At 38.9% G+C, this 27,128-nt stretch overlaps 1 protein-coding gene across 2 annotated transcripts in view; it reads left to right on the forward strand.

Annotated features, from left to right (window-relative positions):
• The window catches only part of TMTC2 (transmembrane O-mannosyltransferase targeting cadherins 2), a 205,555-nt gene that overhangs the window by 125,136 nt on the left and 53,291 nt on the right, over window positions 1–27,128 (forward strand). For both annotated transcript variants that reach the window (XM_026667680.2, XM_087968041.1), the window contains 2 exons: window positions 2,137–2,959; window positions 15,193–15,307. In XM_026667680.2, coding sequence (XP_026523465.1) covers window positions 2,137–2,959; window positions 15,193–15,307 — 938 coding nt within the window. The remainder of the gene's footprint in view (window positions 1–2,136; window positions 2,960–15,192; window positions 15,308–27,128) is intronic.

Raw genomic sequence — 27,128 nt, forward strand, 5'->3', positions numbered from 1 at the left:
CTATTGCAGAAGATGAGATTGAGGCAGTTGTTAAGTCTAGTATTGTTGGTTACTAGTTGTTCCAGTCCCGGGTTTGTTACAGCATTGTAGAAGGTTGCATGTATGGGTTCAGTTTTACATTTGTTTAGGGTCCAGTTAATATGAGGTAGATTGAAGTCACCAAGAAAGATAAAAGTGTGTGGGCAGGATGTTGCCCATGTTAGTAGTGAATTTAGCTTGTTTATATGTTCGATGTCATAATCAGGTGCTCTGTAATATAGTAAGAATTGAAATGTGATATTTAAGGACAGTTCACAGATGATGGTCTGTGACTTACATACTTACACTGTTTGATTCCCCTTTATGGGGTAGGTTCTATTAGCTTTGCTGTAATTCTGTGATATTTTCAAGCTTGACCATAAAATACCATTGCATAAATGGGATTTGTATCTTGGTTAAACTTTGTTTGGTCATTTTACTAAAAAAGTTGAGTCCGTAAAATATGTGGGCCTAAATTTATTTGGATAAAGTCTCAAATTTGGTCTGTAAATGGTGTGCTGGGGTCTCTAATGCAAAAAGTAAATTGGATAGAATCATTGTAAATAATTAAAACCTAAATTATAATCATATTAAATTAATGAGTATTCAATGAGGTATTCTAATTTATTCTAATTTAATAGCATATTAAAAAATACAATTCAGTAGAAGATTTTGGTGTCTATTCAGAGACCTAGGACACAGATTGTGCAACATCCCAACGTGCCACTTACTCCATCTGGTCCTTACATCCTATCTGGAAACACCCCCCCCCCTCCCCCCCAATAAAAACAACATTTGGGGGAAATCTAGAAAAGAGAGTTTTTACATTGTGGCATAAAATGTGTCAAATCTTACATGGCATTTATATCATTTTTAGAAAAAAATGTGAAAGTAGAAAAGCCAGGAGAACTTTTGTATTTAGAATGCAGATTACTTAATAAATGTAATGTCAATGAGAATAAACATTTTAATTAAACTTCTGTTATTTTGTTTACCGAATAGTTTATTGCTGCTTTAGGTTGTAAATTGTCCTGAGTAGTCTAGCAGCGTGACAGTAGAGAAATATAGTGGTAAAGTAGACTTCTACCTTAATATATATTGTACCAAATATTTCCTGCAGCCATTTATTAAAATAATTTGTCAAAGTTTGTTAATTAAGAGACTAGGAATCATGCAATTTAAACGTTTTTATATTGTGAACCACTGTTGGATATTTTTTCTGGCTCTCTTATATTATATAATATAATATAATATAATCTTATATTATGGCCAGTACCTTGGTGGGTATCACAAAATGTTTCAATTTAAAAATCCAGTATGTGCTCCGAGTCAAATTTTAACAACAATAACAAGACACACTAATTGTATCTACCACAACTGTTATAGAGTAATCCAAACAAATTATAGGTTGCCAAAAATAAATTAAAAGTATGCATTAAAATGTACTTTTAATCACTAATGTGATCTTGTTCTTGAATTTTGCATTGTACTCAATAGTTTAGTGTAGCTAAAATTGATATTTTAATGATGCTCCAGACTTAACTTAAAAGTTAAAAAAGCACTAATTAAGGTGAAAGTAACGTCTCTCTTCAATCTATGCTAAAGAAAATAATTGTCAACATGTTGCAGGTTGCAATTGTATTACTGGAAACGCCAATTTAAATTAGTTTTGCATAAAAAATAGTAAATAGTAAGCCCAGAAACAATATTTCAAAGTTCATTTCCTCCAGATAAAGCCTATCCCAACATTGCAAAACAGGCTGGAACAAATGAGACCTATTTTATAATAAGTAATTTAATAAATAATTTAATTCACAATGAGATAGTGACCTGTTGCAATAAATCAATAAATGAGGAAGCTTGGGAGACATTAAAATGTTATCTGGTTTTACAATGAAATTTTAGCAGCAGAAAAAAATCCTATAAATAGAATAAAAGCATGCAGAAATGAAAATTAAATATAAAATATTAGTTCAGAGGTCTGAACCAAGAATATGTTATTTCCAAATCTATAAAGTTTCCTTAGGTTAGGATTAATTATCTTTTTTAAAAAAAGCCTCACAGTTTTAGCAAAGAATTAGCAAGTATAATTCTTTTTTCTCTTTTTCTCTTTTGCAGAGGAAGAATTGGCCTCTTCTTTTGAGCATTGGTTTATTGATCTTCTGGGGAGCTTTATTACTGGGTCTTCGCTTCTATTGGATGGGGAACAAACCTCCCAGCTTTTCCAACTCTGACAACCCAGCAGCTGACTCAGATAGTTTTTTAACACGAGCTCTGACCTTTTTTTATTTGCCAACCAAAAACCTTTGGCTGTTGTTGTGCCCAGACACTCTTAGCTTTGATTGGTCCATGGATGCTGTGCCTCTTCTCAAAACAATCAGTGACTGGAGGAACCTTCACACAGTGGCCTTTTATGCTGGATTCCTCCTCCTTACTTATACCAGTTTGAGAAATTCCAGCATAGAAAGAGAAGGCAATGGGAAAAATATAACAAATGGCAGACTTAATGGCAATGGTCACAACTACCTATCTGAACTGGAATATAAAGAGTTGAGATCCAGTTTTGCATCTAAAGAAGAGAATGGCATTAACAAAAGCTTATCACAAAAACCACACATCCCCTCAACAGAGAATATTGTGGTTCTGTCGCTATCTTTATTAATTGTTCCTTTTATTCCTGCAACAAACTTATTTTTTTATGTAGGCTTTGTGATAGCAGAGCGTGTGTTGTATATACCCAGTATGGGCTTCTGCCTCTTGATCACTGTGGGCACAAGAGCCCTTTATGTCAAAGTCCAAAAGCGCTTTCTGAAGAACTTGATTTTTTTGGCTAGTGCTGCATTAATTTTTTTTTACGGGCTGAAGACATTTATCAGGAATGGGGACTGGCAGAATGAAGAGATGCTGTATAAATCAGGGATTAAAGTAAATCCAGCTAAAGGTAACATTTTCCATTGGGATTGTTTGCAACAAATGGATCAGTTTATTGTGTATTTTTTAATTTAGCTATAACAGTTATTTTTGGAAAATGCATAGATCCTATATTTACAATCATAAGTAAAGTACAGAAATAAACAATGTACTATACTGAGATATAATTTCATATTACTTGCTTATTCTGAGGATTCATTGAATGTAGGGTGAAAACAAGTTGAAAACTACAGAAATGTTTTGCTAATATGTTTTATGTTTCTGAATCTTGGTATTACAACATCTCATGTAAGAACACTTCTTACAGAAACATCTTTGAAAAAAATGCGTAGTTTGAATTATTTACTGGTTAGGTTTTTAAATTTATGAATCACTTTCTATTCATGAACTGAATTTTCTCCCCTTCTTTTTGGAATAGCATCATTTTTCCCAGTGGTAAGATGTTACTCCTATTTGTCTTAATATAGGTGAAACAACATTCACATATTCCTCAGTTTCCATGAAGAAATGTCTGTATGTTTTGTATTGTTAAAATATTTGGGAAAATAGGGCCTAATAATTAAACCATAAGGAAAATACAAAATATGGTTTCATTGGTATGAGGCAAGAGACTTTGAGACTGGAGAACTAAGAGTAAATTCTGATAAATTTAATTGGCACATTGCTAAATTTTCAGAAGTTTAATGAATTTAATTGAATTTAATAAATTTAAGTTTAATGCAAACAAAAACAAACAGAAAAATGGGTGTTCAAGTTACTGTTTCTGTTGAAAATAATGTACAGTAAGAAATAACTTGTAAGATGCATAAAATCCCTCTTCCTCCATCAAAAGATCTTATACTGTAGATTGGATGCAATTAATGCACTCTCTATTTTTTTAAGAGAACTGTGATGACCCAGAGTATCTCAGAAATATAACAAAAACCAAAATGTAAATAAAAATCCTTTAATGCCTTCAACTTAGCTTCACTGTTTAATTGTTCACAGTGGAGGAGTAAACTATAACATTTCAAAGGCAAGAAACACAGTTCACATTCAAAGAGCTGATAACGAAGCAAAAACCAAAAACAAACCACACTGAATAAAGTTCCTTGACAGACCAGGATAGATAATTGCCAATTTCAGGAATATAACCAGGTACAGTCCATTGGAAGAATGCCAAGCAAGATAAAACTTCTTTAGAAATAAAACACTAATTTGTCTCCGGCGTCTGTTAGCACGCAGGTCCAAACTCTTATGCAGATCTCACACCTGCAACCCATGAAGAGGATCATGGCCCTCTCCTCCCGAGTAGACCACATTTTGCCCTGATCCTCTCCTCCCTGCGTGCCCTAGGATGGATAAGGGATGGGCCTGGGTCCTTCTCTGACTGCTCAGAGTCAGTCTCCACCAGGGGCATGACAAGAACATTTATGAGATTAAAGATTGTTTCCTACAGTGCTACAGCAAAATGATTTATTACATTTGTTCAGTTTTCTAAGATTTTTTTAAAATTGTGTATAGATGCAAAAAGGGAAATGTAGGAAGAGAAGAGTGCCCATTTACATGAATCATCTTTATCCAATTTGTATATTTTCCTATAATATGCCATGGCACAGCTCATTCCATTCAGTTTGTTCAACCATTCCATTCCATGCAATCAGTTCGGAATCTGAGGAGGAAAGGCCTAGGAAATAAGTTCTGTCTTTGAATTACAGAAGATTTTCTTGAATGAATGAATGCATGCATGCATGAATGCTTCCAAGGCTCAGGAATGAAGACAGAATTGAATGACATTGTCTTCTTTCCATTTAATGTTTTGAATCCTAATACCGATTGTTACTATTGTGTTTGTATTTTAACTACTTCATTCAGTGATATATATTTTGATACCTACATTCTTTTTTCCCTTAAAATATTCCTAGTTGAAGGGTAACCAAATATCTGAATGTCTGCTTTCCATTCACTGAAGCCAGAAGCAGAGGATTGTGGAAAATGTCAGCCAAAATATCTGGAAGTCGCTAGATAACTTTCACCCAGTTTGGATATGTCCAACCCCCCCCCCTCCCATATTTTAATAAATTTTGCAAATACAGAATAAAGAAAATAACAAAACAACTGTTGCAAGCAAGATACAGAAAAGGGAAAAGGAAAAAAAGGCATATATAACAAATATAAAATTAACAATAAACATATGGCCTCCACCCTAGTTGAATGTTGATACCTGTGTCTCATACAAATCTAATAGGTTCCCTCCCTTGTATTGTTGGTCTACAAATGACTATACATTTTCATTTATACTTGCTAAATTATTTATTTATTTATTTATTTATTTGATTTGCCAATTGTTTACAAGATAATAAGTATAAGTGTATACATAGTTGTGAATACATGAAATGGGTACATATAAGAAAAATAAAAGAAGAATAAGAGAAACAATAGGACAGGGACGGTAGGCACGTTGGTGCGCTTATGCACGCCCCTACAGACCTCTTAGGAAAGGGGTGAGGTCAATAGTAGACAGTCTAAGGTTAAAGTTTTTGGGGTTTGGGGAAGAAACTACAGAGTCGGGTAGAGTATTCCAGACATTGACCACTCTATTGCTGAAGTCATATTTCCTGCAATCAAGTTTGGTGCGGTTAACTTTGAGTTTGTATCTATTGTGTGCTCTTGTGTTGTTATGGTTGAAGCTGAAGTATTCATTGACAGGTAGGACATTGCAATGTATGATTTTATATACCATGCTTAAATCAGACCGAAGACGGCGTAATTCAAGGTTTTCTAGTTCTAGAATTTCAAGTCTGGTGGCATAAGGTATTCTACAACGAGTAGAGGAGTGGAGAACTCTTCTTGTGAAATATTTCTGGACTTTCTCAATTGTGCTAATATCAGATACGTAATGTGGGTTCCAGACTGATGAACTGTATTCGAGTATTGGTCTAGCAAATGTTTTGTATGCTCTGGTTAGTAGTGTGATATTACCAGAGAAAAAGCTACGTAGGATTAGGTTAACAACTCTTAATGCCTTTTTGGCTATGTAGTTGCAGTGGGCTCTAGCACTTAGATCATTAGAGGTGAGTATTCCAAGGTCCTTTACAGAGCTTGGGTCATCAACAAGATCTTGACTATTCAGCTTGTATTTAATTTCTGGTTGTTTTTTTTTGCCAATATGTAAGACAGAGCATTTATTTGTTGAGATTTGAAGTTGCCATTTGTTTGACCATTCTGATACATAGTCAAGATCTTTTTGTAGGGTAGCAGTATTGTCTGTGGTATTGAACAGCTTTACATCATCAGCGAAAAGAACGCAATTGCTCTTAATATGATCACAGAGGTCATTTATGTAGAGTATGAAGAGAGTTGGTCCTAGAACACTGCCTTGGGGGACACCACTATTGACAGGTACAGAATTTGATAGGACGCTCCCAATTTTGACCATTTGTTGTCTGTTTGCCAGGAATGCTTCTATCCAGTTATTCAGTTGTCCAGAGATACCATAGGATTTTATTTTTAGGAGTAGTTTGTCGTGTACCACTGAATCAAAGGCTTTACAGAAGTCTATGTAGATTGCGTCTATTGCTTTGCCCTGGTCGAGTTGTGTCGTCCATATGTTTTTGCAGTGTAAGAGTTGCAGATTACAGGATAGTTTTTTTCTGAAACCAAATTGTTTATTGGAGAGTAGGTTGTTTGTCTCTAAGTGGAGGATGATGGATTGGTTAATAATTGATTCCATGACTTTACAGGTGACGCAGCATAAGGAGATTGGTCTGTAATTTTCAACTAGGCTTGGGTCTCCCTTTTTGAAGATGGGGATGACTGTGGCTTGTGACCATAGGTTAGGCAAGGAGCTGGTCCTGAAAGATTTTTCAAAGATTATGCTTAGAGGTTTGGCTATGGCAGTGGATAGCTTTTTTAAGAAGTAGGCACATATTCCATCCGGTCCAATAGATAGAGATGGTTTTAGATTGCGTAGAGCTTTTTCAACATTGTCTTCTGTAAAATCGATATGTATTAGATCATTGTTGTTATCTGTGGTAATTACATCACATTCTTTTAACATATATCTCAAATATACAAATCTATTATCTATCAATCAAATCAACCCAATACCTGTTCACAGTATTTTTTAACAGTAAAAAAGTATTAACTGTTAACCCACCCCAAAAAATAAATACATACCTTTCAACAAGTTGCTCTTTAACTCTGCCAATTCCACCAACACATATTGTCCCAGTTATATATTCTTATCAGATAGATAAACAATGTTCACCCAGAAGAGCTCTCCATTAATAGATTAAAAAAAAGAATCAAATAATCTGAAGAACAAGTTTTAATCAAGATGCTTGGGTACACAAATAGCTGACAAAAATTAATAATAGCATGTAAAATAATGATAAGGCTGTTTTAACCTGTACTGCAGTACCTAATTTAATAGTAGGATGTTTATTTATGAGTTTAGTGAACTGATACTAATGAACTATTCAAAAGCATGACTCACAGGTTTGCTTATTGTCACTGAAAATCACCACAGATATACAGAGAAGAACATACTGAAACAACTGCTGTCTTAAAGGGTTATGGACAAAGACTTTGATCACCAGCTGAGGACAAATGACAGTGAGGATTCAGATGCCTAACTCTATACCAGTTTCATGCCTATTCTTTTCCCATTTGATATATTGTTTGCTTTCAAAGGAGTGACATGTATTATTTATTATTATTTACTTTATTAAATTTATTAGCCGCCTGTTTCGCCACTATGCAACTCTGTAAGGTTTGTGTATTGTTAGTTACTTTTTGAATTTGGGAAAATAGTAAATATGGCTACTTAAGAAAGTTCAGTGTCGGCTGAAAGACTGATAGTGTCAAGTATTTATTGCCAGCTTGCTGAAAGCCTAGTAAAATGACAGTCGTGTAAGTAAAATGGTTTTCAGACTTATGAAGCAATTGACTTGTATACAGAAGTTCCAATTGGTCATAATTCTTTGAAGAAACTGACCACCGACAGGTTGATCAAACCATAAGCATGCTATCATTCATGAAAGCATTTTATGGACATTGGAAGAATTATTGGTTGTCAGAATTAAGTTAAAATGAACATTTGTGATATTTTCTGATATGTATTTATATATGCGTGCATATCTGTTATTAAATTTAGGAACTGAACATGTGGAAACCATTTATTAATTTTTAGAGCATTTGTTTTGATAAGTTGATTTATATCAGCTGTATTATATCATAAATTTATATAAGCAAATCATATTTAAATTCAGTTATAGTATATTGTTGCTTTGAGCTAAACATAGACAATATTTAATATTTTATGGTTGGCTTGTAGTTTAGTCGCAAAGGATCAAATAATCTTATTCAATTAATAGGGTATGAAGGCAGAAAAATAATGGTATAGCATAATTTACTAGCAGTCAATAACCAGGAAATTGGGTAGCAGTGTGGGAAATCGCTATGACTAACAATAATGAAACTAAAATGTATTTCTTATCTATTTTACTTTGATGAACCCATTTTAAATAATGATATATTTTGAGAAATTAAAAAGAATATTAAAGAAATTTTAAAAAACATAGAAATATCCACATAGAACCAGTCTTTGAAACAGTGTAACAATGTTTATCAAATAATATTAGCAAAATATCAGAGAAAGAAATTCACCATGTAGGAGATAACATTTAATTTGATAGAATTATCATACGCAAAACCAGTTGACATTGCTGTCACTGAAGCAGTATGCAATATGCATAGTAACAGGATGCCTCAAACCCACACCAACAACAAATATTCTTGAAGGCATGCAAGAGCAATTAGAAGATGAAAGAGAGAATTTATGGAATAAGGAATAATCTCAGAAGAGAACATGGCTGAGGGATCTGATCTTCCTACATTACTTGGAAGACATTGAATAGGTTGAAGGTGGGAGTGCCTAATACGTGCTCAAGTGGGATTTGCTGGCACTTAACAACATGCTGTGTGAATGTGGAGAGACACAGAAAGTAATTAATGTTTATGTCCATGTAGCTTACCTTTATTCTCCTCAGAATTCTGACTTCTAAATATTAAGTTCTCAATTTAAAGACCCTTTAGAAAACTAAATTAAATCAACTAGATAATTCAAATAAAATTAACATTACTTAAGATTGTAGCTTAATTGGAAGTTGCATCCATTATATTTATTTTCTAACTGATTACAGTTTTATTGGCTTAATATTCCATATTCTCTCCTAAGAATTTTATTTCTGTTCTATAAACAATAAGGAAACGGTTGCAAGAATAACTAAATGCAAATTATTACTAATTTTATTCATATTATACTATGCTCTTCAATAATTCTCATTTAAAAAGATCTTGGATTTCATATGGTGCAGTCATGTGACTATAAATTGTAATACTATATTCTAATAAAGATGGTTTCTATAAAATGCTTCACAGAGAAGTAAAAATGCTGGCCTGTTCATTAATGAAGAAATTGTGGACTTTGGTCTTTTTCAATGGCCTTCATGGGTATATATTTTGTCATATTCTTGTGAGCTCTAAATTATGCCCCTTCCTGTCTTTCTAATGAGATTAAACTATTGCTGATATACACATTGTTATTGATGCCCACATCAGCCAAATTATGACTTCTTGAGTACTCATAATTCTTGTAAAGTAGATTAATTGATGTCTCGTTTGATTTTTTAAGTTATTTCTAGCTAAAGAAGTATAAACTATACTTGATAAACTATGCTGAATGTAATTCAAATATAGTTATTATATATTTTCTATCTAGTGTGTGAAAGTTTTGATGTGTGATCTTCAGATCAAAATATGTAATTTGATCATTTTAAATTGTTCTTGGTATCTGTTAGGAATGTAAGTCACCTAACATTTGAGTTGGAAATATATAAACCAGGATAGACATTTTAATACTGTCTCTTTAAGGGAATGCTAAAATTGTAATTGGGTGTGGTTCCTCAAACGGCCATAAGATGGAGCCAGAAACCTAGGTTGTTCTATTCTGTTGTCCTTTTCTGGAGAGTGTTGCTGTTCCTGTATTGACTGTTGCTGATCGTTGATGTGAGTCTGTTACTGAACTGTTTTTGATACTGGACTTTGATATTGGATTATCCCTGGACTGAAAACTGAGTGCTTTAACTATGAATGACTTGGACTGTTTTGTTGAACTTTGCTTAACCATTTTATTGGAAGTAAAAGCCTACATTTTACTATACAGTGTATCTGTGTGCTAGTTGTGTGTTATTCTTCACTACTCTCACTATGTTTCCCTGTGTGCACTCATTCTCCTAACGGGGAATTACCTCAATCACATCTAATATTAAATAGATGTACTTACATATTTATATCTACTGCCATATCTTTAATGTTTGGCACTGTTGCTTTATGACTTAGGTATCTGAGGCACCTTTGAGTGCAGAAAGAGACTTTGGTCTTTGTATCTCCCTATTCGGATGAAAGATGAATTTCTTGCAGATACAAAATAATTAGAGCTGGAGAACAATGTTATGAACTTTATCAGAGCCACAAAACTGATAGCAAGTGCTTGGCTGACTAAACTGTGTACACTAACCTTGTAAATACAGCTGCAAATCCACCCATGGAAAAAAATTTATAATCTGCATTTAGTAAGGAAATAGGTCTATAGTTCTTAATTTGTAATGGATCGGCCTCCTCTTTTGGAACAAGTGTAATATAAGCTTCTGACCTGACTTGGGTATCTTCTTCTTTAACATAACTTCATTCATAACTTCTAGCAATGGAAGATTCAACGATTCTTGTAATGTTTTATAAAATTCTGCCGGAAGTCCATCTGGGTCTGGTGCCTTTCCATTGTTTTGCTTTTCGAGTACTTCAGTTAACTCCATCATTGTTATATTGCTTTCTAACATTGTTTCAATCTCTTTAGGTATCTGGGGTAGATTAGCACTCTGTAAGTACTGTTTAACTCTTTCCTCATCAATATTCTCTTGTGTGTATAGTTTCCCATAATAGTCTCGTGTGATTTCCTTCTTCTCTTTACTATCATAGCAAACTTGGTCATCTATTAATTGCAGTATTTTCCTTGATTCTTTCTCCTTTCTCAATTTATATGCTAACCACCTACCTGGTTTATTTGCATCTTCAAAGTAGTTCTGTTTCGTACCTCTGATTTTCTGTGCTCGTTCTTCTTTTTTTATTAGACCCATTTTATATTTAATTATATCCATTTTTAACTTAATGTCCTTTTTCTGTGGCATTTTCTGTAGCTCTTTTTCAAGTCCTTTATACTCATCCTCTAATGCCTTAGAGGCTAGTCTTTTCATGGTATTTCTTTTCCTTGTATAGTCTATTATCAAACCTCTGGCATTTGCCTTCATTGTATCCCATACGTTCTGCATTGATGTATCTTCTTTTTTGTTTTCTCTAAAGAAGAAAGCCAGTTCTTTCTCCATCTACTGTGTGAAGTCTTTTTCCTTTAATATAGTATTATTTAACGTCCATCTAGATCTTCTTCTTTGTCCTTTCTATTTAATTGTCATTGGATTGTGATCTGCCCAAGTACTTGTTTCAATATTTATTTCTTGAATATTAGCTAACAATTCTGTTGACATCCATATCATATCTACTCTGGACCATGATAAATGTCTATTTGAATAGAAGGTGTATTGTTTAGTCTTAGCATTTCTTTCTCTCCATGTATCTTTTAAATTTATTTCATCTATCATTTTAAAAAAAGATTTAGGGAGAGTTTTTCTGTTTTGCTTTGTTGTTTTCTGTGCTGTGTAGTCCAGTTTATTATCTACAATTCCATTAAAATCTCCCATCATAACTATATTAGCATAGTCCAGTTCAATTATTTTCATATGTAATTTTTTTATAAAATTCTTCTTGATTGTCATTCGGGACATAGATTGCAATCAGGAGTGTTTTCATATTATTGTCCATTATTTCCACCATTAGTATTCTTCCATCGTCATCGGTACAGATCAATTTTGCTGGGATAATATCTTTAATGTATAAAACCACTCCTCTTTTCTTACATTGTGTCAAAGAAGTAAATATTTTCCCTAGTTTTGGCTGTATCAGCAATTTTTTCATATTTCTTTTTGATATGTACTTCTTGTAGGCAGATTATATCAAATTTTAATTTCTCTAATTTATGGAAAGTTTTCCTTCTTTTAACAGCTGAGTTGAGTCCATTTATGTTAATTGTAATCAGTTTTTTCTCTTCCATGGTTATATTTTGTAGTTAGGTTTAGCAGCTCTCGTAGATCTTGGTTCACGTTGTTCTTTGACTTCCACCTTTCCACCTACTGCACCTTCTTCTTTTTCAGTCGCCATTTGGCAGTCCTCTTGGAATTCAATTAATGACATTTCTTTTTCTGCCTCCTCCTCTTTCCCTCCAAAATATTCTGTGTAAAATAATTCAGCTTTCTCAATTGAGTCAATTCTATGTCTCTGTTCTTGCCATGTGAACATTAAACCTTCTGGAATCAGCCATCTATAATTCACCTCTTTTTTAAGTAGCGTTTTGGTCAGAAATCGGTATTCTCTTCTCATCTCTCTCACTCTTCTGAGTACTTGTTTCAGGACCACAATCTCCTTGTCTTTATATTTCAATGTTTTCTTTCTTGCCACTTGCAATATTTGCGTTTTAATGGCTTTCTTTGTAAATCTGATGTGAACTTCTCTTGGTAAGCTATTTCTCATCGCATATCTTGTGAAGACTCGATAAACCTCATCTATTCCATCCATCATCTTCTCTTCAGTTATTTCCAGAGCTTCAGCCAATATTTCTATCATTATCTCAGCTAGGTTTTGTCCCTTTTCTTCCTCTATGTTTTGGAATCTGAGATAAAATTCTGATCTGTCCATCTCCCATCTCAACATCCCACTTTTATCTTGTTCAACCACAGTTAATCTGCTATCAATATCTCCAATCTTCATATCTCTTTGTTTATCTTCTTCTTCAATTTTTTGGAATCTCTCATCATACTTCATCATCATTTGTTGAATGTTCTCCACCTTTTCATCAGTTTTTTCTTTTCTTTGTTCAATGTTCTCTGTTCTCTTTTCAATATTCTCTGTTCTTATTTGAATATTTTGAATTCCTTGCATAATCATCTGCAGGGTAACTTTTTCCTGTTCTTTTTCTTGCTGTAACTTTGTCTGTATTGAACGTTTTCCTCCAAATGGTGAAGAGGAAGAAGTAGAAGTTGAGGAACCAGCGGCTGTTAGGGTCCTACTCATTTTGGACAATTCAAAATCTTCAGGTTCTTCTAGATCTTAATCCCCTTGTGAAATAACCAATTGTAATCCCAAGTTCTTTCTCAGCTTTGTCTGGTCAAGAAAAAAAGAGATAGAATATTTCCAAGCCTCTAGTTGGCAGTGTTACAAAGTTTCTTCTGCTTTCACTTTCCCCCTCCTTTTCCAAACAAGATATAATAAAAATTAATTAAAAAGGGAAAAAGATATTTAAAAAGATGACTAAAAGGGAGTCTCTAGCCTAGAATATTATAAAGTCAAAAAGGAGGGAAAGAATAGGTGGAAGAAGAAAAAAAAAACCAGTCCAGTTTCAAAATATAAAATCATGTATAGAAAATCCAGCAATGAGAAAAAAAAATAAAACGATTACTTCACTTCCTGTTTAAAATCACCGCTTAATCACTTCTGTCAAAACTTTTACAGATTCTTTCTTTTCCTTAGGGTGTCCTAAGGGTGTTTTTAGGGTGTCTTAAAGTAAAGAAAACCAGCACACTTTCTCTTTCCATTCTCTTTCGTTTCGGAGCTGTCCCAACTTCAGCAGCTTTAACGCCTGCCTCTTTGCCACTGGCAAAAAGAGCTTCTCCTGGATCTACCAGGGACTTTTCAGTGTCCCTGGGATTGACAGGATGCGCTCTTTACATTCACAGTCTCTTCGGGACGGTTTAGATCCGGTTGGACCGTCCAGGAGCAAAGATATCGGCAGCGATCTCAGACCTCCAAGATCGCATGCTGTATCGTTGCGACGCCAGCTCCGCCCTCCCAGGGATTTATTTTGATCATGTTAAGGTTTTTTATTGTTTTCATTTTTCCCTCCCATTATGATTAGGACCTTTATTTACATGGATTTTAGGAAGAGCCAATTCCCAATAACTCTGTGTACTTTATATTAGTACACAAAAATAGAACAATAAAATAACAGATGTATGTCCAGAAAAAAAGCCCATAGAGTATAAAACAAAAATATTTTTGTTCTATTGCCAAAATCAGGGGTATCATTTGCAAAATCTGCAAATGTGGTAGATGGCATTTCTTCCAATCCATAAAATAGCAATCAAGCAACAGACTGTACACAGGGTATATAGTTAATTGCATATTTTGTTAGCAATTTCACTGCCTGTAGAAATTAGCTTCTCCCCCTAGAAGAGACTGTCAAGTACAGATAGGCCTTGACTTTCAACATTTGTTTAGTGACCATTGGAAGTTACAATGGCACTGAAAAAAAAGACTTACGATTGTTTTTCACACTTAGACTGTTGCAGCATCCCCTTGGTCATGTGATTACAATTCAGGGGCTTGGCAACTGGCATGTATTTATGAGAGTTGCACTGCCTGAGGTCATATGATCACAATTTGCAACCTCCCCAACTGGCTTCTGACAAGCAAAGTCAATGGGTGAAGCTAAATTCACTTAACAACTGAGTTACTAACTTAACAACTGCAATAATTCACTTGCCAGTGGCAAGAAAATATGAGCCATAAGTCACTTTAACAACTGTCTTATTTAGCATCAGAAATTTCAGGCTCCATTGTGGTTGTAAGCTGAGAACTAACTATAACCTGTAACCATTCATGTAACCAATTCAAGTGTACCTGTAATAACCATTACCTATACAAATAAAAAAGCAATGAACCTAAGCCATGAAACTGGCCCTAATAGTATGTATAACACAGCATTTCTTGTTCTTGCATACTCAGCGCCCAATAGTTCATGTATGAAAAAAATTGCTCCTATATTTCAGTGTAGAAATTGCAAGAAATTTGTGATGCTGAAAATATATTGAGAGTATATGGGTTTGGGAATTAAAACAGTGGCTGTGGTTCAAAATGTGTATTGTTATTACTAGTATATGAAATAGCATATCTAATGAAAATGGGGTGGGCTGAGGTCTTGAAACTGAATCAGAGAAAAGATTGTTAGGTCTTGTCATAAGAACTCCTTATTCAGATATTAAATTGTGTATAATTGGACTGCAATTCCATCTCAATACTATGTTCTTCTCTTGGCAGCATGGGGTAACCTTGGAAATGTTTTGAAGAGCCAGAGTAAGATTTCTGAAGCTGAAAGCGCCTATAGAAATGCCTTGTATTACCGCAGCAACATGGCTGATATGCTTTATAATTTGTAAGTATATATGGCTTCCTTTTTATATGTGTCTGTGAATTAAATCATTTATTAAGATTCAGGAAATGCAAATTATATTTAGCTATTTTTTCCCTCTATCTTTCATCTCTCCTCTTGCCTTTGGTTACCTTTCATTAATCTTATTTCAAACTCCAACATAGACAGATTTCCTTCTGTTCTCCACATCTAGCAGATCATCAGATATTTTGACTCTGCTTTGCAGTGAAATAGCAGCTAATTTCCCAGAAGATCTAGTGGGGTGTTGTATTTATGAATAGCCCTTTAGATTCAACCCAGCACCTTGCCACAGATCCAGCTGTCTAGAACTTACCAGCAGGGCCCAAGGCACTACAGCAGTTGAGATTGCTATTTTATCAACTTCAATTGGTAAATTAATGGCAGCTTTTCTTTATAACAAGGATTTGGAAACCAATTTCCACACTGTGGCAGTCTATTTAGATCGCTGTATTGTGGTGTACTTAGAAGCTTGCTTGAAAGTTACAGTTAATGCTGATTTTCTGTATACAAAATGAAGAAATTCTTTTTGGCACACACGAAAATAATTGCAAGCACAACTTAAAACATGGCTTGAGAAATATTTCTTCTTCCACAATAATATTTATTCTTGGTTACTCTTTGTGACATACTTGGCAATTGATTAGGAGCAGCCAGAATGATTACTTGCCCACCTCATTTTGTCCGCCCAGAAAAAGCTATTGTAGAGAGAAAGAGATTAAATATTCAATGGCATGCTTTGAACAATTGTTTCATTTTTGCTGAAAGAGTCAACAAAGTCTCAACTGAAACGGCAAAGACGGGGAAAGATGTAAAGAGGTAACCTTGGCAAGTGGGCACATGCAGCAGGGAAGAATGTTCCGTTTGTGCAGAGGGTGGGCACTTGTGTCTTCCACTTGCGCAAATGGAGCTGTGTGCACTTGCCCACCACTCATGTGGAACCTCCCCTCCCCCCAAGCTGTTCTGCAAAGTCAGAAAGGTAGAACTTTTCTGTTGAGCATTATCAGTGATGTACAGTATTATTTTCAAACTGTGATAATTGGTGTAAGTTTTTTTCAGATGCTTCTGCATTTTAATGTTTTATTTAATATTTACTTGCTATTGAATATAGATCCCAACTTTTTGTTTATTCCAACAATCAAGGCATTTGCATAGAACGGATGAAAAAGAATGTATGTATGTGAAAAAGCAGGGACCGTTGTAAATAAAACCCAGTTCATCTTTAGCTACAGTTAAATGGCTAAAGAAAGATAGAGGAACATACCATTTTTCTTCCTTCCTATTTGTTCAGGCCTTGGTTCCTTCTGTCCTGCATTTTCATTGGTAATCATGCTTACACAATATTGCAGACATATAGACTAAATGGATTTTGAACAACTACGGTGACACAATAGTCAGAATGCAGTATTGCAGGCAAACTGTCCACAGCCTGGAGTTTGATCCTGATGGGGCTCCAGGTTGACTCAGCCTTTCATCCCTCCATGATCACTAAAAATAGGACCAAGATTGTTGAGGGCAATTTGCTGGCTTTGTAAACTGCTTAAAGAGGACTGTAAAACACAGTGGAGCGGTATATAAATCTAAGTGCTATTGCTATTTCCTTTTACCCTCCGATTGAATATTTAGGTACTGAATGATGTAATTTAAAACTTCATTTTAAATGTCATTTGTAAATAGCCTCATTCCTGTTCTTTCTTAATTTAGAGGAGCAGTAACAGGGAAGAGATTGTTTCTTGAATCATTGTTAAGCTTCAGAAAGAGAACTATTGTTAAATATTAAAACATGGGATATTGATAAGGGATCAGTAGAGGAGTACACGTTTATTGGAAATCTTACTAAAATTGATTTATATTTTATCTTGTCTTCCACAATAATGTTGGCTTAAATTCAAGGATCTGGAAGCAGTTCAAAAGATCAAGTTAAAAAGATATAAATCTTCACCCATTTCAATCTCAGATTTGCCAAATATGTACTTTAGGCAATATATATTCATCTTTATTTTTCTAGGTGGAGATGGACATTCAAAATGCAGTTGCAGTTAATAATTAGTTTTGGTTTTTTTTGAATTATATCACTGCATATCTTCTGTCTCATGCTAATTTTGAATGGCTTCATCCAGTATAAATTATCCTTCCCAAGCCTTTTTTGGAATATGCATGCATAAGGATTTTAATTAATTGGATTGTTTGTAATACAACTTCTGTCAATACTGCAGTATGTTGATTTGAACATTGTGCCATACTATTTCTCAAAAATTGCATTTTGATTCTTTTTGCCCTATCCTAAATCAATGTTGTCAGGCAAACCATATTTTAAATTTGTTTTTTTAAACAAACTTTTATATGGAATCTTGGATTTAATCTTATGTTTCTACTTTAGATCAATTATTGAGTAATATTGATATTTTTTTATCATTTCCTATGTTAAAGAAGAAATATAATTTTCTTTTGCCACCCTGTAGCAATAATAGCAATATCTACTGACATTTCAATTTGGAGCAGCAACAATTTCAGATTCAGTACACCTAAATACCAGATTTTAGTATTACCAATCAGTTTTTATTATGGTTGTTGGCAAAAAACCTCAATTGTGAAGACCGAATGAAATACAGGACTGGAGAGTCCCATTTTTTTTAAAGAACAAGAGACTGCTTTTATGTCTGCATCAAAAATTTAAATAGATCTTATACTATAGCTTATTCTATAAATATACTAGTTATAATCCATCACATTGGTTTAGAAAAGAAATGAATAATTAATAATGCTGTTGGTGATTCAGAAAGTGAGAATTGCATATTTTTACAATGTCATATGATTGTCTAGGAATTCATACATATATTAATTGGGATATTTTTAATATTTTTAGCCAACTTCTTTTGATTTATACACCAGCTACTTGTGATTCCACAGCTGGACAGCAGAAATTCTCTGTTTCATTCTTACTGCAAAGAGACTTATTATTCCACACTGGAAAGATAAATTTACAATTCCAATTACTTAATGGACTGAAGACCTGATGTTGCTTGAAGTCTCTGAAGATGCTTATGGATGTAGACTTTGTAGTCATTATTATTAGACTTGGTCGTCGCTTTATTAAAATGCTTATGTAAAACTCTACATGCACACACACCAAAAGAATAGTATTTTATGTATTATTTATTATGTCCAGAGATTTTAAGCTGTTGTGTGAACTTTATGTCTATACATAGAGACTGCTGTATTCATACTTAAATAATCTTTGTTTTAAATTTCACGCAACCTGAAATCTGTGATAGTCAGATTCACAACAAGGAAGTTGTAATTCAGTGTTATATGGTAGTCATATAGCAAACATCAGTTTATGGTTCAGATGAAATCAGAAACTATATTTAATTAAATTGTCTGCATTGTAGGTCATAAAAATTGTCTTTCTGCAGATACAAAAGGGTTGTGCTAATAAGACAAGATATAATCATCCAAGCATGACTTCTGCAGGAGATATCATATTTGCAGCTATCCCAACAGCAATTTCAGGCACTATAGTTGCATTCATGTACATGAGAGAAGATAATTAAAGAGATTGACAGTATCTTCTTGCAAACTAATTAGTAACAGCATCAAAGTTAGCTACAATGAGTTTCTCCCTCGAGCCGCTCGGAGCATCCAGAGACTGGGATGTGCTTCTGAGTCCTCTTCTTGCAGGCTGAGCTTTAGATGAGGAAACGCTCCGCCCCCTCACGTGGTATCGCGCAGCGTCTCCCCAGTCTTTTGCTCAGCCTCGAAGAGTCAGGCTGTGTTTCAGAGAGCTCCTTGGCTGATCGCACATTTCTTTCCTATTACAACCCTCTCGTCTTGATAAGGTTTGCCTTTCCTTCCTCCTCCTGCGCAAAGGGTCTGGACTTAAGGGAAAATTTTCCCCGTCCTTGGGGCAAAGCTGCGGGCTCGCAGCGCGATAGCGCGACCCCCCCCCACCCTTATCAGATCGCTTCGCTGCCTTCGCGTTGCCTCGTGGCACGCGTTTTCTTTTACTGCTGGATTCCCCCCCACCTTAAACGCCGATCGGGAGGGTCATCGCCCCTAGGGCCCTAGGCGCTGAGCTGACCAGCAAAGCCCTCCCTTTCCGTCCCGAAGGCGTCCCGACGGTTCAGCTTGCGGCCGCCATTTTGGCTCCGCATCGTGGTCGGGCGCCATTTTGAAATTCTTAGCTGCGGTGAATTGGAGCCCCAGGCCTTGGGTCAAAGCTTAGCTGCCCATTTCTTCCACCTGGCTCGCTCTTTTATTACTTGTTGGCCTCCCGCAGCCCGTTTTCGGGGCGAAGTTGCAGCCCCCCCCCTCCGGTTTTATTTTTCTTGTCTGGAGGCCTGCTGCCAGAGGCTCTTTCTTCTACCATAGGCCTCAGGTGTTTATTTGACTGATTGGCCTGTACTGAGATATACGAAGTTCTCACTGTTACGGTTACTGTTTAAAAAAAAAAAAAAAAAGAAATCTATATATATATATATATATACTTAATACAAATACAAAAGGAATATATTAAAAATAATAATAATAATAATAATAATAATAATAATAATAATAATAATAATAATAATAATAATAATAATAATAATAATAATAATAATAATAATTTTTGTTTTGTACAATAATATTTTTTCGTAGATATATAAATATATACGGATAACCTGTATATACATTTGGTACAAAAGCATAATAAAGATAAAAAATCAATCAAAAGGAAAAGGAAGAATTACAAATTAGAGTATCTATTTTTCTGTACATACTATATTTCTTAGATACCTTACTGTTATCTCTGTACACAACAAATTCCAAAAGGGGGAGAGGGCCAGCTTCACCTTCACCCGGCCTCATCCAGGCCTGATCTGGGCGAGCCAACCGCCTTTGATAGTATTTGTATCTAACATGGCAGACGACAATCCCTCTAAACGTCCTTCTTTGAAGGCTAAGGCAAAGTCCCACTACTTGCGCAGGCAGGACAAGGAACCTAAGGGCTCTAGACAGGACAAGGAACCTTCCAAGGCCGCCCAACGTGACGCCTTAAGGCGCCACAAAGCGTTGGAAAAAGAGTTTGACCGGCGTTCAAGGGAGTCCCGCTCGGAGCCGTCAATACCTCCTCCTCCAAACCCTTCTACCTCTGCTCAATCTCTCCCCTCAGACCCCTCTTCCCTACCTAGGCGCAGTTCGCTTCAGGGTCTTCCGACCCCCGGACCTCTGACCAGACGGACCCCCGAAGCCACCTTTACACCCACAGCCGCTGGTCTGCACCACGATGAACCCTCTACCTCCGAGGTTCCACCTCACATCAGGGCTTGGATGGAATCAGCCATCCGCCAGGGCATAGCAGAGGGACTACAACACATGACCAGATCAGGCTTCTCTCCGCGAGCCTCCGAGCACGACTCGATATCAATCAGATCCCTTCCACAACCGGTCCCCCCAGTTGATCAGGTACTCTCTCAGAGGGACAGCCCTCCTCCGATTGGGGCCCAGGTGGAGGAGGAAAGGGACTTTGGGGATTTCAGGGAAGAGGAAGAGGATTCCCGGATGGGATCCTCCCGCTACAGTGAACCCCTCTTAGAGGCTGACATCATGGAGGGGAGATGTCGGAGGACGAGGACCCTTCCCCGACCAACCCTCCTTTGGGGGCTGTTCAAACCGCATATGTTCAAGTCCCTCCTCCTTAAGGCCAAGAATGTCTCTGGCCTTCTTCCCCAGTCCACTGCGGAAACCCCCTGTCCCAGAGGGCCCGGAAGACTCCATTTTCACCCAACCAGTGTTGGAAGCTGAGGTCATCCCATCCCCTCCCATCTTCGTAGATCTGGTAGCGAAGCAACTTACCTCCTCAGGGACCCCTCCCACTCCCTCTAGCCAAGACAAGAGATTCTTTAATCTCGATTCGGCTCTGTCTAACCTTCTGAATATCCCGGAGGTTGATGACCCCATTGTGGGTCTAGCCTCCTCCTCTACCCCTAGTGAGGCCCTAGAGGCCTTGAAACCTGAGGACAGGCGGGCGGAGCAGGCGCTACGCAGGGCTCACCTATCTGATGCCTGGGCCATTAAATCAGCTACGGCCGCCTCATTTTTCACGAGGTCCTCTATCCGCTGGCTACGTCAGCTCAAGGACCACATCCCTGCTTCCAATCTCAGAGCTCACCAGGATATAGCGAAGTTAGTGGCTGCAGCCGAGTTCTCGGCTGACGCCACTTACCAGTCGGTAAAATTTTCTTCCAGGGCCATCACGTCGCACGTCACGGCTAGACGCATGCTATGGCTCAAACACTGGCAGGCGGACGTAAAGAATAAGGTCAAGCTGGCCACTGCTCCCATTACGGGAGATAAACTGTTTGGCCCAGCTTTGGAACCACTGCTGGTCGAGGGCCGCAGTAAGAGAAAGTATCTGCCCTCCCTTTTTCGAAGATCGGAGGCCAGGGGCTCTCAGCCCTTTCGGAGGAGCTTTCCACGCCCCTTCTACCAACCCCCTTCCCACCCAGATACCCTAGACCCCCTTCCTTCCGATCCCAGGACCGCACGGACCCGGGCGACAGATCCAGGCGCGGTGGCGGCTACAAGAGACCCTTTCGGGATCGGGAAGAAGGCCCTACCGCAGAAGGTAGAGCCTCTTCCTCCCCCCATTGGCGGCCGCCTCAGCCACTTCGCCGCCCAATGGGACATATCCACTTCCGATGCATGGGTTAGGGACACAATCAGGTTTGGCCTCGCCCTGGAGTTCAGGTCCGCTCCCCCTGATCGTTTCTTCCCATCCCCCTCCTCAAGGGATCCCTCCAAACGTGCACTAATGGATGCTGCCATCCATCATCTTCTTGACATCCAGGCCATTCAACCTGTCCCTCCGGATCAGAGAGGAAAGGGGTTTTACTCCCATCTCTTTGTGGTGCCCAAACACTCTGGGGGTTGGAGAGCCATCCTGGACTTGAAACGGCTCAACCGTCACCTTATCCAGCGTAGATTCAAAATGCACACTTTGCAATCTATTCTTTTAGGCACCAGGCGGGGAGACTGGTTATCTTCCATAGATCTTTCGGAGGCATACCTCCATATTCCAATCAGGCCTTCCCATTTCAAATTCCTCAGGTTCTGTCATAATAGCCTTCATTATCAATACGTGGCCCTTCCCTTTGGACTGGCCTCGGCCCCCCGGACCTTCACCAAGGTCCTGGCGGCCCTGGCGGCTCATCTCAGGAGCGTTCCCATCCGCCTCCACTGCTACTTGGACGATATCCTTATTCTATCCCCGTCCAAATCCCAGGCAGTCAGGGATACCAGGGTCACCCTCTCCACCTTACAGGCACACGGGTTCCTAGTCAATTGGCAAAAGAGCCACCTTACCCCTTCCACCCGAATCAACCACTTGGGTGCCATAATTGATTCGGTTTCTCAAAGAGTTTTCCTCTCCCAGGAGAGGTTCCTTAGCATTCAAGCCCTGGTCAAACAGATCAGGCGTTCAAGGAGGGTGGCCTTACTGGACCTCTCTAAATTGTTGGGCAAAATGGTGTCATGCATCTCTATTATTCCCTGGGCCCGTCTACACAGCAGATCCCTCCAGTGGTTCCTGCTCCCGTTCCAACGATCCGGAAGAAGCAACTCGAAGGCCAGAGTCAGGGTCCCTCCAAGGTCCTCACGTCTCTTCTATGGTGGACCAATCCCGCCATCAACAGAGGCCACCTCTTCGCGGAACCTCAACGACTCACCGTCACTACGGACGCAAGCCTGTCCGGTTGGGCGCTCATCTCGACTCGCTCTCGGCACAGGGCAGATGGTCGCCATCCGAGCAGAGGTGCAGCATCAATTGGCTAGAGCTTCACGCTGTCCATCTGGCCCTGCGCAGTTTTCCTCAGATCCGCAAACATCACGTCCTCGTTCTCACGGACAACGTCACGGCCAAGGCCCATATCAACAGGCAAGGCGGCACCCAGTCCATCCAGCTAATGAGGGAAGCCGAGCGCCTTTGCCGCTGGGCAGAATCCAACCTCCTATCACTAAAAGCCGAACACATCTCCGGAGTAGACAATACTCAGGCGGACTGGCTGAGCAGGGCCACGGTGGACCAGGCAGAATGGCGTCTCCATCCATCCCTATTCGAGGAAGCGTCCAGAATATTCGGCCTTCCGGTGGTGGATCTCTTCGCCTCCCGTCCAACACTCAGCTTCCACGGTTCTTCTCCCGGTATCCATCTCACCGGTCGGAGAATCACAACGCTCTGCGCTGCCCATGGCCCCCAGGGCTCCTATATGCCTTCCCTCCACTCCCGTTAGTTCCCAGAGTAATACAGAAACTTCTTCAGGAGAGGGCAGACCTTCTCCTGGTGGCTCCCTATTGGCCCAGGCGACCGTGGTTTGCGGATCTCCGCAATTTATCGGTAGCGCCCCCATGGAGGATCCCCCCAGACAGGGTCTCCCTCTCTCAGGGGCCCCTTCTGCATCCGGAGCCTCAATGGCTCCAGTTAGCCGTCTGGAGGTTGAGCGGATCCGTCTGACTAGTGAGAATCTCTCGAGTCAAGTCATCGACACTATTTTGGCCGCCAGGCGACCTTCCACTACACGAATTTATGATGCCACTTGGAAGGGGTTCTGCAAGTGGTGTAGCGGGTCTCAGGTTGATCCCCTCTCTCCCTCTGTGGCTCAGATCCTAGAATTTCTTCAGGAAGGCCTTCGTAAGGGGCTCGCACCTAACACCCTGAGACGACAAGTTTCTGCCCTCTCAACCGTGGTCTCCTGTGATAACTACGGTTCCCTCTCTCATCACCCCCGAATTAGATCTTTCCTTAGGGGTGCCACCAACCTGTGCCCTCCCACTGTTCACAGGTTCCCCACATGGGACCTCAACAAGGTCCTCGTTTCTCTCACACGTTCCCGTTCGAACCTTTGAGGGATTCATCCCTTCAGTTTCTCACCTTTAAGGTAGTTTTTCTAGTAGCTATTACTTCTGCTCGTCGAGTTTCGGAAATAGCAGCTTTGTCAGTTAGGAGCGATCTATGTGTGTTCCACGCTGATCGGGTGGTCCTTCGTCCTGACCCCACATTCCTACCCAAAGTTAACTCTCCCTTCCATAGGTCACAGGAACTGGTTCTACCAAATTTTTGCCCTAGGCCCTCCAGGGGCAGGGAGGTCCTCTGGCACACCCTAGATGTTAGAAGGGCCTTGCGTATATATATTAAGCGCACTCAATCCATGCGAAGGTCGGAATCCCTCTTCCTATCCTTTCAACCCAGGTCACTGGGGCTTAAGGTTTCTCCTTCCACCATCAGTCGCTGGATCAGGGCTACTATTGCGAGGTGCTACCTTTCCCATTCTCTGCCCGCTCCGGGTGGAATAACCGCCCATTCCACCAGAAGTGCAGCCACCTCGGCGGCCTGGGCCACACAAGCCCCCATCGCTGACATTTGTCGGGCAGCCACATGGTCCTCTCCGTCCCCGTTTATCAGACATTATAAAATAGATACGTACGCCTCAGCGGAGGCCTCTTTTGGCCGACGGGTTTTACAGAGGGTCATCAGTGATCCGGAGGGGCCTTCGGGCCAGACGGAGTCCCACCCGTAGGACAGCCCAGCTTTGGTATGTCCCAGTCTCTGGATGCTCCGAGCGGCTCGAGGGAGAATGGGCGTTGGTTCTTATCTGATACGCCCCTTCTCGGCGAGCCGCGAGGAGCATCCAGCCCCACCCTAATTTCTCCGTCTGGTGGGGACTCTTGCTTCAGCCAAGGAGCCAATAGTAGATTAGAAAGAATTAATAACCTCTCTTCTCGTTATCGCAAAAAACTGGGGAGACGCTGCGCGATACCACGTGAGGGGGCGGAGCGTTTCCTCATCTAAAGCTCAGCCTGCAAGAAGAGGACTCAGAAGCACATCCCAGTCTCTGGATGCTCCTCGCGGCTCGCCGAGAAGGGGCGTATCAGGTAAGAACCAACACCCAATCTGTTGTGCATATAGGGGTGCTTAGACTGAGCATGTAAATATATGTTTATATCCTTGAGAACACATACACATACCTATGTATTTGTATCCATGGAAGGAAAGGAGGGAGGGAGGGAGGGAGGGAGGGAGGGAGGAAGGAAGGAAGGAAGGAAATACACACACACAGACACACAGAGACATACACATACACATTCTTTTAAACATTTTCCTTTTGAAGTATATAAATAAAACAGAAGTTATCTACTGTTTTTGCTTTGGATGCATCAGAAAAAAAATAGGATATGGAAGATAAATAGGGATTTTTACTTTCTAAAGATATTACTCTTCCATCCCCTCCCCGTTTTGCTGATTGAAAACATGTAGGTTATGGGCATTACATTGTTCTAATAAAAGTTTACTAAACAATATTAAATAAATATTTAATTATTTACTAGAATTCAATAGTCATTCTTGCATCTGCTTTTCATTTTGCATCTATACAGATTTTAAATAGCCAGTGAAAGAGCTCTAAAAATACTTGCATTGTGGAAAAGAAGGGAAACATAAAATTGAATTGCTACACTGGCTGCCAATATTAAAATTGCTAATAAAAGCAAAATGTTCATTCTGAGGTCTGCTAATAAAAGAAATAGATTAAAAACTTGTAAAATAAACATGATATAATACAGTGCATTATACTGAATATTTCAAAAGCAAAACTTAGCTTTTTCAATATGGAAAAGCAATTTATCTAACATTCTTAGCAATACAGCCTTTCAATGGAAAGCAAATTTTTAAAGAGAATATGTTATCAAAGAATAATTCTAAATACATATTATACAACAAATGAAAAATAATTTGTGCTTACTTCAGTATCCTAATTCTGATATGATTTTGAATCTGAAATAAACTACCACTACTTTATATCAACCATGTGCAATTATTATGGATAAAAAAGTAAACTTCAAGTTTTATATTTTCATCCCTTAATAGCATATTAATTCTGTCTGCCAGAATTAACAAATAATAGCCTTTTAACAACATAAAATGCATGTTGTTTTACCTGAACACCATTTCTCCTTGTAGCCGAGACAGGACAGGAGTGGGTTGCTCTTGTCCGAGCTGCTTGGACTGAGTCTGTCTAAAAGGCTGATTAACCTAGCTCCACCCACTCTGGGTGGCTCCTCCCAGCTTTTGGCAAAACCATCACGACAGACAGGACTGCCTCTGAAAAAGACAAATAGAGACCGTTATTGGGTCCCCCCTCCCATCAGCCCACAGTACGGACCAGTTCCATTAGGGTGGGGCTGACCTGTCTCGCCTACAAGGGGAAATGGCGTTCAGGTAAAACAACTCCCATTCTCCCTTGTAAGGCTGCAACAGGTCAGTGGGACATACCAAACCTGGATTGTCCTCAGGAGGGTTTAAGACTGGTTCTGGTCCCCATGCTCCGTGACAGCTCTCTGCAGATACCCTTCTGCCAAATGCAGCATCCACTGAAGCAAAGGCATCCAGATGGTAGTGGCGAATGAAAGGAGATAGGGATGTCCACGTGGCTGCCTTGCAGACCTCTTCAATTGATGCCTGCATTGCCCAGGCCGCAGTTGTCGCTGCACTGCAAGTGGAATGAGCCGTAATACCTCTGGGTACCGGTAGAGAACGACTCGAGTACACTCTGAATATACAAGACTTAATCCACCTGCTGACTGTGGATGGAGACACTTTTTCCCCAATGTAACAGGTTGGAAGGAACAAAAATGGGATTCCATTCTGCGGAAGTCAGGTGTCCTTTTGACATAGACCTTCAGTGCCCAACGCACATCTAAGATGTGCCAAGCTTTTTCTAAATCATGAACTGGCTTGGGGCAGAAATCTGAAAGAACCAGTTCTTGGGACCTG

Source organism: Notechis scutatus, chromosome 6 (assembly GCF_049901735.1).
Source record: "Notechis scutatus isolate UNSWTSFEM ecotype Mainland chromosome 6, rNotScu1.2, whole genome shotgun sequence".
NCBI lineage: Eukaryota > Metazoa > Chordata > Lepidosauria > Squamata > Elapidae > Notechis > Notechis scutatus.